The 9898-nt window shown below is 42.0% G+C and overlaps 1 protein-coding gene across 1 annotated transcript; it reads left to right on the top strand.

Moving 5' to 3' along the window:
- Positions 1 to 49: 49 nt before the first annotated feature.
- si:ch211-284o19.8 (protein lifeguard 1) lies at positions 50 to 6681 on the top strand. Its single transcript, XM_036986223.1, has 7 exons — positions 50 to 663; positions 2916 to 3178; positions 3420 to 3502; positions 3810 to 4010; positions 4401 to 4529; positions 4681 to 4824; positions 4965 to 6681. The coding sequence occupies exons 2-7, from the start codon at positions 2932 to 2934 to the stop codon at positions 5112 to 5114; spliced, it is 954 nt and encodes a 317-aa protein (XP_036842118.1). The 5' UTR covers positions 50 to 663; positions 2916 to 2931; the 3' UTR covers positions 5115 to 6681.
- Positions 6682 to 9898: the final 3217 nt, after the last annotated feature.

Below are 9898 nucleotides of genomic sequence, written 5' to 3'. Positions count from 1 at the left end.
GTCATTGCTAAAGAGGTAATGGTGTGACACTCATTTCTACAGTTAAGTTATTCATTGTAAATGACTATCCTACATTTTTTTTTCTCTCGACCATGTGAAATTTGGGAGTCAGTTTCACAATTATGTATATTCCTAACTGGTTGCATTCTTTAGATTTACCAAAGATGGTTACTCAAACCTTTACGAGCACCAGATTACATTATTGCATTTCCTGTTGTTAGGCCTCTTAACGATTAAAGTACATCCCCTTCTGACTACATTTGTGGAAAAGAACAGTGGAGAAACTTTGTGGTTTTCCATTTCCCCAAGCTACAGATCTGAAAATGTATGTTGGTTTGTTCTGTCACACGCTGGGTTTACACAGGCAGCCCAATTCTGATCTTTTTTTCACTAATTGGTATTTTGGCCAATCAGATCTGAAAAATATGTGATCGGTCAAAACAATTGGGCTGCTTGTGTAAACGCGGCCTTAGTTCCTCTAATCACCATCGCTGTCAGTGACAGTTAGGTTCAGGAAATAACACAAATGGGCACAGGCTGCTAAAGGTAGATGTTCCAGAGTCTGTCTGAGCCTAGCAGCAATTGACAGTCTGTGTGTAGGCTAGATCAACAGGAAGGACAGTACGGTCATTGAAGTTCAAGTGAAACCCAGGTGTAAAGGAGGTAAGTCATCTCCTGTTTTGTCTACCAAATTGAATTGGAAACAAATATGATGTGATTAGTTAAAAGACCAATTACTGGGGGGAAGAAAAGTCAGAATTGGGCTGCCTTTGTAAACAGCCAATTCATTGACTGAACCAGATGACAGAATTTTGGGGATGTCAAAGATCTCAGGCTGTTGTGGATGACCTATAGTATGTGTCAGTTTGGATAAAAACATGTAAGATACAGTACCAGTCAAAAGTTTGGACACACCTACTCATTCCAGGGTTTTTATTTGTACTATTTTCTACATTTTAGAAAAATAGTGAAGAAATCAAAACTATGAAATACACATGGAATCATGTTGAAACCCAAAAAACGTTAAACAAATCAAAATATATTTTATATTTGAGATTCTTCAAAGTAGCAACCCTTTGCCTTGACAGCTTTGCACACTCTTGGCATTCTCTCAACCAGGTTCATGAGGTAGTCACCTGGAATGCATTTCAATTAACAGGTGCCTTGTTAAATGTTAATTTGTGGAATCTCTTTCCTTAATGCGTTTGAGCCAATCAGTTGTGTTGTGACAAGGTAGGGGTGTATACAGAAGATAGCCCTATTTGGTAAAAAAACAAGTCCATATTATGTCAAGAACAGCTCAAATAAGCAAAGAGAAATGAAAGTCCATCATTACTTTAAGACATGATGGTCAGTCAATGCGGAAAATTTCAAGAACTTTGAAAGTTTCTTCAAGTGCAGTCGCAAAAACCAAGCTTTATGATGAAACTGTCTCATGAGGACTGCCACAGGAAAGCAAGGCCCAGAGTTACCTCTTCTGCAGAGGGTAAGTTCATTAGAGTTAAGCAGCCTCAGAAATGGGGAATTAACCACCTCAGATTGAACCTCACAGAGTTCAAGTAACAAACACATCTCAACATCAACTGATCAGAGGAGACTGTGAATCAGGCCTTCATGGTCGAATTGCTGAAGAAACCACTACGAGACTTGCTTGGGACAAGAAACACGAGCAATGGACATTAGACCGGTGGAAATCTGTCCTTTGGTCTGATGAGTCCAAATGTGAAATTTTTGGTTCCAACCGCAATGTCTTTGTCAGACGCAGAGTAGGTAAACGGATGATCTCCGCATGTGTGGTTCCCATCGTGAAGCAGGGAGGAGATGTTGTGATGGTGCTTTGCTGGTGACACTATCAGTGATTTATTTAGAATTCAAGGTACACTTAAACAGCATGGCTATCACAGCATTCTGCAGTGATACACCATCCCATCTGGTTTGTGTTTAGTGGGACTATCATTTGTTTTTGGAGAGTGATGGAGTGCTGCATCAGATGACCTGGCCTCCATAAATTCCTGACCGCAACCAAATTGAGATGAGTTGGACCGCAGAGTAAAGGAAAAGCAGCCAACAAGTGCTCAGCGTATGTGGGAACTCCTTCAAGACTGCTGGAAAAGCATTCCTCATGAAGCTGGTTGAGAGAATGCCAAGAGTGTGCAAAGCTGTCATCAAGGCAAAGGGTGGCTACTTTGAAGAGTCTAAAATATATTTTGATTTGTTTAAGACTATTTTTGGTTACTGCATGGTTCCATATGTGCTATTTCATAGTTTTGATGTCTTCACTATTATTCTACAATGTAGAAAATAGTACAAATTAAGAAACACTTTTGAATGAGTAGGTGTCCAAACTTTGACTGGTACTGTATATCTGATGATGAATTGGACAACACAAACATTTGATCTAATTTTGTATAACTGATACAGTAAAAGTGATTGCTTTTTGGGCTTAGCTTTCCAGTTGTCATTTTGATGTGTTCATCGCTGAACTCTGTCACAGTGGTTTGACCTTCTTCTTGTTTCTGCTACTAAGAACTGCATTCACACACATAGACAAAACCACCTGTGTCAGTGAGTACACTAATACAAAAAAAATATCTGGTAGTAACATGCACAGTATGTTCGATTGGTCGTAAATGCAAGGATGTTATTGTTGCATGATTTTTCCGATACATGGCTGTTATATTTCTTCTACTATATATTTCCACACAAGGAGAAACCATGGTTTACTCAACCCAGGTTTCTCCTTGTGTGGAAACCCCCCCCCCCCCCCCCCCCCCCAATGAGGCAATATGCCTGCAACACATTTTTACTTTCAAAATTAAGTTTTGCACCTCTATTTTCTTACTAACCTTTTGATATCAACGTCCTCTGTACTTTCCTTTCAACATCAGTGTCTTCTAACCACTCCTCCTTTTCAGACTACACTCTGCCAGAATGACAGATGCTCAGAATTACTCCATGCCCACAGAGTCTCAGGATGCCCTGAACTCTAACCTGCCACCCCCTTACCCCCATGGGGAAACTCAAGTGGACCCCATGCCACCATACATACCACCCCCATACTCTGCAGCTCCAGCCATGTATCCTCCATCCGCCTACCCCCCAGTCCTGTATCCACCACAGGCAGGGGTAGACATGGGAACTCTCCCCCCTGGAGAGTGTAACCCTTTGGGAGAGCCAGGTATATATCTGTCCTGCTATAGCAAGGAAAGAGGGAATCGATCATGCGGATGGATTATTCATGTCTTTCCTCATATTACTGCCAATTACTATAACATTGAACATTTCTGATTGAATAATTTATGTCCGCTAAATTCACTTGTGTTACATAACCACTGAAAAGTCTGCAAAGTCTGGTCACTACAGTATTCCAGTGTTGTGTCCAATAACAACATGGGACTGTTGTTCTGTCACTCACAAAGGATCGTCTTCACCAGAGGCAGACGCCGCCCTATTGGTGTCATCTTTTGATGACAAGACCATAAGGAAGGCGTTTATCAGAAAGGTCTGTACTGATGAGTCTCAGAGATTTGGGGCTTTATTCAATCCATATCGCCAAAGTTCAGAGCTATAGCGTGCTTGAAATGTAAAGGTAATTTCCAATTTAGTCGACATATACAGTGTTTAACACAAATGCAGTCTGCTACCGTGGGAACATTGTCTTTAAATGTAAATCGGGCTACAATGCGGAACTTCAGCGCTACGGATTGAATAGAGCCCTTAGTCTTTGACCCCCAGGTTTCATGGTGACCTCCCCAGTATACCTGGCAAGCAAAGTGGCTAACGGTAACCCTGTCTTTCTACCTGTGCAGGTGTTCAGTGTCGTAACCCTGCAGTTGCTGGTGACCTTCAGCATCGTGTGTGTGTTCACGTTCTCCAGTGTGGTGAGGGCGGCGGTGCAGAGCAACATCTGGATCTACCTCAGCTCATACATCCTGTTTGCTGTGGTGGCCATCTCCCTTAGCTTCTCCAATTCCTTCAGCAGAAGGCATCCCTGGAACCTGGTGGGACTGGTAGGTCACACACAGACAAACACAACCCCTTTCGCAGCTAGGTAGAGCAGTGACTGACATACTGGCTAATGCAGTCAATGAGTTAATACTGAAGTGTGGGTTAGATTGAATTGAGCTCAAGGTTCATCTGTTGTCTGATATACTGTATATAAACTACGCAATTGTTCTTTAGATGTTCCCAAACATTATTGAAAAAGAGAACTTACCTGTGATGGTTATAAATGCTTCTTCCTGTATTCACAGTTCCCTGTTAGTTAATGCCAAAGCCATTCTCCTAGAACCTAGTTGCATGACTAATGAGAACAACTGTCTTAAACACATAAGACAAAGATACAGTGTGATTTGTGGTTGGGTGAGTGTTATTCTAACTGTGTAATGTACTACCTTTAGTCAGTGGTCACTCTCACCCTATCTTACTTGGTCGGCACTGTGGCCTCATTTCACAATACCACTGCTGTAGTCATCGCCATGGGAGCAACAGTGGCAATCTCCTTCACCATCATCATCTTCTCAGCCCAGGTCAGACTCAGTCTTTTCAAATAACAAAAAACATGATGTTATGCTTAATTGGACCACTACTGTAGTACCTACCATGTGTGTTTAATGTGGTCAGGCTGATCAGTAACCAAGCCTATCTAGCCTTACTCACTATCCTCTCTTTGGTCTGCAGACTCGAGTGGACTTCACAATTTGTAATGGCATCCTGCTGGTGCTGGCAGTGGACCTTCTCATGTTCAGCTTCTTCTGCTGTTTCTTCTACTCCAATGTGCTGCAGATAGTCTACGGATCTCTGGGAGCCCTGCTCTTCTCACTGGTACAGAACTCAATGTTACTTCTCCTTTTAGGCCATTTCTGTTTATCCAGCCTTATAGCCAGAATGAATGCCTCCATCCATTGCACCCTAAACGCTTTCTTTCCTCTGTCACCTTTTCCCTTTCTGTGTCTCTCCCTCAGTTCTTGGCGATTGACTGCCAGCTGGTGATGGGCAGGCAGAAGTACGCTCTAGATCCAGAGGAGTATGTGTTTGCTGCCCTGATCCTGTACCTGGACATCATTAACATCTTCCTCTATCTGCTCATCATAATGGGAGGCTCCAGCAAATAGTCAACACCTGGCAGAAACCTACAATGACACACATATGTAGCTATAGTCCGTAGCACTCCAAACTAGAGCTGGGCAATATGGACAAAAATCCATATCGCGATAAATTGCATGAATTGATGCGATGACGATAAATAGAACGATATGTTTATAACAATGTGCGCCATTCTTTTTTTGTATCCTTTAAAACTACTACTACTACTTTGATGGTTGTAGTCATCAATTGTCCCATTAACAATCATCCATATTAGCAAACTTATTTAATTTCAAACATCACATTTCTTGAGCCTTTGGGTCCAGGCTTGTAGGGGGCCCAAGAGGCACAAAAAAAAGGAAATACATACAGTATATATAGGTAAAATATACATATTTTTTACTACAACCACCAAACACAGGAGGACTCAGGAGCCCGCTCTCAATGAATATAGACATCCTTCTGCCACTCTGCTAATCATCAGATGGGGGAAGAGAGGAAGTAGGGGGCCCACATGTGTAAAACACTTTAGTTGCCCCGCTACACATTTTGCCATGGGGCGGAGAGTCATTTTTGCAGTTTTAAAGCTAATTACCTGCAATTCTACACATTTTGCCATGACTTATGCCATGTTAATGATATCTCAGTGAGAGTGAATAACAAAATCAAAGGAGGCCCCCAGGAGGTCAGTGCCCCTGGGCATGTGCCCTGCATGCACAGTCGATGGGTATTCAGCCATGATTATTACAAGATTAGATAGTCTAGCCAGCTAACTTGTCTAAAAAGTGTTAGCTGACATGGCTTATTGAATGACTGTCAGTAAACAGGTTTCCATCCAATATTTTTATGCGAGAAAAATACATGTCACATAAAACATTTTATGACAGGCCTGATGGAAACAGCAAATTTGTTGGTAAACTTTCCAAATGTTGACTAAACTAAATATGCTAGACAAGGTGGGATCTTTTTGTGTCGGTAAAATTAATAATGCGCGAAATGGCAGTGGAAACTCTTTTAAGCACAAATATTGATATAATAACCATCATATCGATGTAGACTTGAAGTCATGCGATGACATGTTGTGTTATTCTCCCACTACGACTTGGGAAACCATGCAGTTTATTAGGCAACAGGTGAAATAAATTCTGATGAACTTTACAGGGTGGTGAAAGTGCAAGGTGATGAGCTTTATGCTCCTTTCCAATAAATACAATGGTTCTTATTCTGGTGACATGATGACAGATGCTTAGCTGCCGTTTGACAAATAAAATAAACTTGCTCTTTAGTCCATATTAATAACATCATGTAGGCTACACACGCATTGTATATACAGTGCATTCGGAAAGTATTCAGACCCCTTCGCTTTTTCAACATTGTTACGTTACAGCCTTATTCTAAAATTGATACATTTCATTTTTCCCTCATCAATCTACACACAATACCCCATAATGACAAAGATAAAACAGTATTTTGTTTGTGCAAATAAAAAAAAACAGATACCTTATTTACGTAAGTATTCAGACCCTTTTCTATGAGACTTGAAATTGAGTTCAGGTGCATCCTGTTTCCATTGATCATCCTTGAGATGTTTCTACAACTTGGGAGTCCACCTGTGGTAAATTCAATTGATTGGACATGATTTGGAAAGGCACACACACGTCTATAAAAAGGTCCCACAGTTGAAAGTATATGTCAGTGCAAAAACCAAGCCATGAGGTGGAAGGAATTGTTGGTAAAGCTCCGAGACAGGATTGTGTCGAGGCACAGATCTGGGGAAGAGTACCAAAAAGTGTCTGCAGCATTGAAGGTCCCCAAGAACACCGTGGCCTCCATCATTCTTAAATGGAAGAAGTTTGGAACCAAACTGAGCATTTGGGGGAGAAGGGCCTTGGTCAGGGAGGTGACCAATAACCTGATGGTCACTCTGACAGAGCCCCAGAGTTCGTCTGTGGAGATGGGAGAACCTTCCAGAAGGACAACCATCTGTGCAACACTCCACCAATCAGGCCTTTATGGTAGAGTGGCCAGATGGAAGCCACTCCTCAGTAAAAGGCACAATACAGCCCGCTTGGAGTTTGCCAATAGGCACCTAAAGATTCTCTGGTCTGATGAAACCAAGATTGAACTCTGGCCTGAATGCCAAGCTTCACGTCTGGAGGAAACCTGGCACCATCCCTGCAATGAAGCCTGGTGGTGGCAGCATCATGCTTTGGGGATGCTTTTCAGTGGTAGGGACTGGGAGACTAGTCAGGATCAAAGGAAAGATGAACGGAGCAAAGTACAGAGAGATCCTTGATCCTGCTCCAGAACACACAGGACCTCAGACTGGGGCGACGGTTCACGACATTAAGCACACAGCCAAGACAACGCAGGAGTGGCTTCGGGACAAGTTCCTGAATGTCCTTGAGTGGCCCAGCCAAAGCCCCGAACTTGAACCCGATCAAACATCTCTGGAGAGACCTGAAAATAGCTGTGCAGCGACGCTTCCAACCCAACCCGACGGAGCTTGAGAGGATCTGCAGAAAATAATGTGAGTCACTCCCCAAATATAGGTGTACCAAGCTTGTAGCGTCATACCCAGGAAGACTCGAGGCAATAATCACTGTCAAAGGTTCTTCAACAAAGTACTGAGTAAAGTGTATGAATACTTATGTAAATGTGTTAGTTTTTAATTTTAATTTTTGCTTCGTCATTATGGGGTATTGTTTGTAGATTGATGAGATTTTTATTTAATTTAATCCATTTTAAAATAAGGCTGTAACATAACAAAATGTGGGAAAAAATCAAGGGGTCTGAATACTTTCCCAAGGCACTGTATATACCTTGTTTGTATTCATTTGTATTTATTAGGGATCCCCATATTCCTGGGGTCCAAACACACCAAAGCACCCACATTTCATATAAAACAAAATATAAAACAGTGAACTGTTTGTACTGAATGAGCTAAAGATAAAACAGTGCATCATACAACATCCCTACACCACCACACATCCACAACACAAAATGTTCAATACCACCATACAGCAATATCACAATGTGTGCATATGCATGTGTCTGTACCTTTGTGTGTGTCTCTTCACAGTCCCCGTTGTTCCATAAGGTGTATTTTTACCTGCTTTTTAAATCTAATTGCTTGCATCAGTTACCTGATGTGGAATAGAGTTCCATGTAGTCATGGCTCTATGTAGTACTGTGCGCCTCCCATAGTCTGTTCTGGACTTGAGGACTGTGAAGAGACCTCTGGTGGCATGTCTTGTGGGGTATACATGGGTGTCCGAGCTGTGTGCTATTATTTTAAACAGACAGCTCGGTACCTTCAGCTTATCAACACCTCTTACAAAAACAAGTAATGATGAAGTCAATCTCCACTTTGAGCCATGAGAGATTGACATGCATGTCATTAATGTTAGCTCTGTGTACTTTTAAGGGCTAGCCGTGCTTCCCTGTTCTGAGCCAACTGATATTTTCCCAAGTCCCTCTTTGTGGCACCAGACCACACTACTGAACAGTAGTCCAGGTGTGACAAAATTAGGGCCTGTAGGACCTGCCTTGTTGATAGTGTTGTTAAGAAGGCAGAGCGGCACTTTATTATGGACAGACTTCTCCCCATCTTAGCTACTGTTGTTTCAATGTGTTTTGACCAGGACAGTTTACAATCCAGGGTTACTCCAATGTTATTAGCCAACCTCCTCTTTCTCTCTCTATTGTTGCTTCATTCCTTCCGTGCTTTCAACAGTTAAATGAGGGGGGGGGGGGGGGGGGGGGGGGGTCTTGTGAGGTTGCTTTGGGCCCCCAATTCAGCCATTTCCAACACCCGAGTGGCGCAGCGGTCTAAGGCACTGCATCTTGAGGCGTTACTACAGACACCCTGGTTTAAATCCAGGCTGTATCACAACCGGCCGTGGTTGGGAGTCCCATAGGGCGGCACACAATTGACCCAGCATCGTCCGGGTTTGGCCGGTGTAGGCCGTCATTGTAAATAAGAATTAGTTCTTAAACTTGCCTAGTTAAATAAAGGTTAAAAAAAATGTAAATGTGATATTTCTGTATTTCATTTTCAATACATATGCAAAAATGTTTAACATGTTTTCACTTTGTCAATAGAGCATATTGTGTGTCAATGCCTGAGAAAAAATGATGTAATCAATTTTGAATTCAGGCTGCAACACAACAAAATGTGAAATAGGTCAAGGGGTATGAATAGAGTGGCTGGTGAAGGCCAACTGGGAGAAAGGGGTTTGACCTTTTGCTTTGGTCATCTGCTTGTGGAGAATGAACGCATTTACTGTAGCAATGTCCACAAAGTGGTAAAAAAAGTATACCACTTCCTTGTCTTGATACAGTTGAAGTCGGAAGTTTACATACACCTTAGCCAAATACATTTAAACTGTTTTCCACAATCCATGACATTTAATCCTTAGTAAAAATTCCCTGTTTTAGGTCAGTTAGGATCACCACTTTATTTTAAGAATGTGAAATGTCAGAATTAATAGTAAAGAGAATGATTTACTTCAGCTTTTATTTTTTTCATCACATTCCCAGTTGGTCAGAAGTTTACATACACTCGATTAGTATTTGGTAGCATTGCCTTTAAATAGTTTAACTTGGGTCAAATGTTACGGGTAGCCTTCCACAACCTCCCCACAATAAGCTGGGTGAGTTTTGGCCCATTCCTCCAGACAGAGCTGGTGTAACTGATTCAAGTTTGTAGGCCTCCTTGCTCGCACACACTAAGTTCTGCCCACAGATTTTCTATAGGATTGAGGTCAGGGCTTGTAATGGCCACTCCAATACCTTGACTTTGTTGTCCTTA

This window comes from Oncorhynchus mykiss, chromosome 8 (assembly GCF_013265735.2).
Source record: "Oncorhynchus mykiss isolate Arlee chromosome 8, USDA_OmykA_1.1, whole genome shotgun sequence".
Lineage (NCBI taxonomy): Eukaryota > Metazoa > Chordata > Actinopteri > Salmoniformes > Salmonidae > Oncorhynchus > Oncorhynchus mykiss.
Note: the sequence above shows the minus strand (reverse complement) of the source record. Positions and strands in the feature narration are given on the sequence as shown.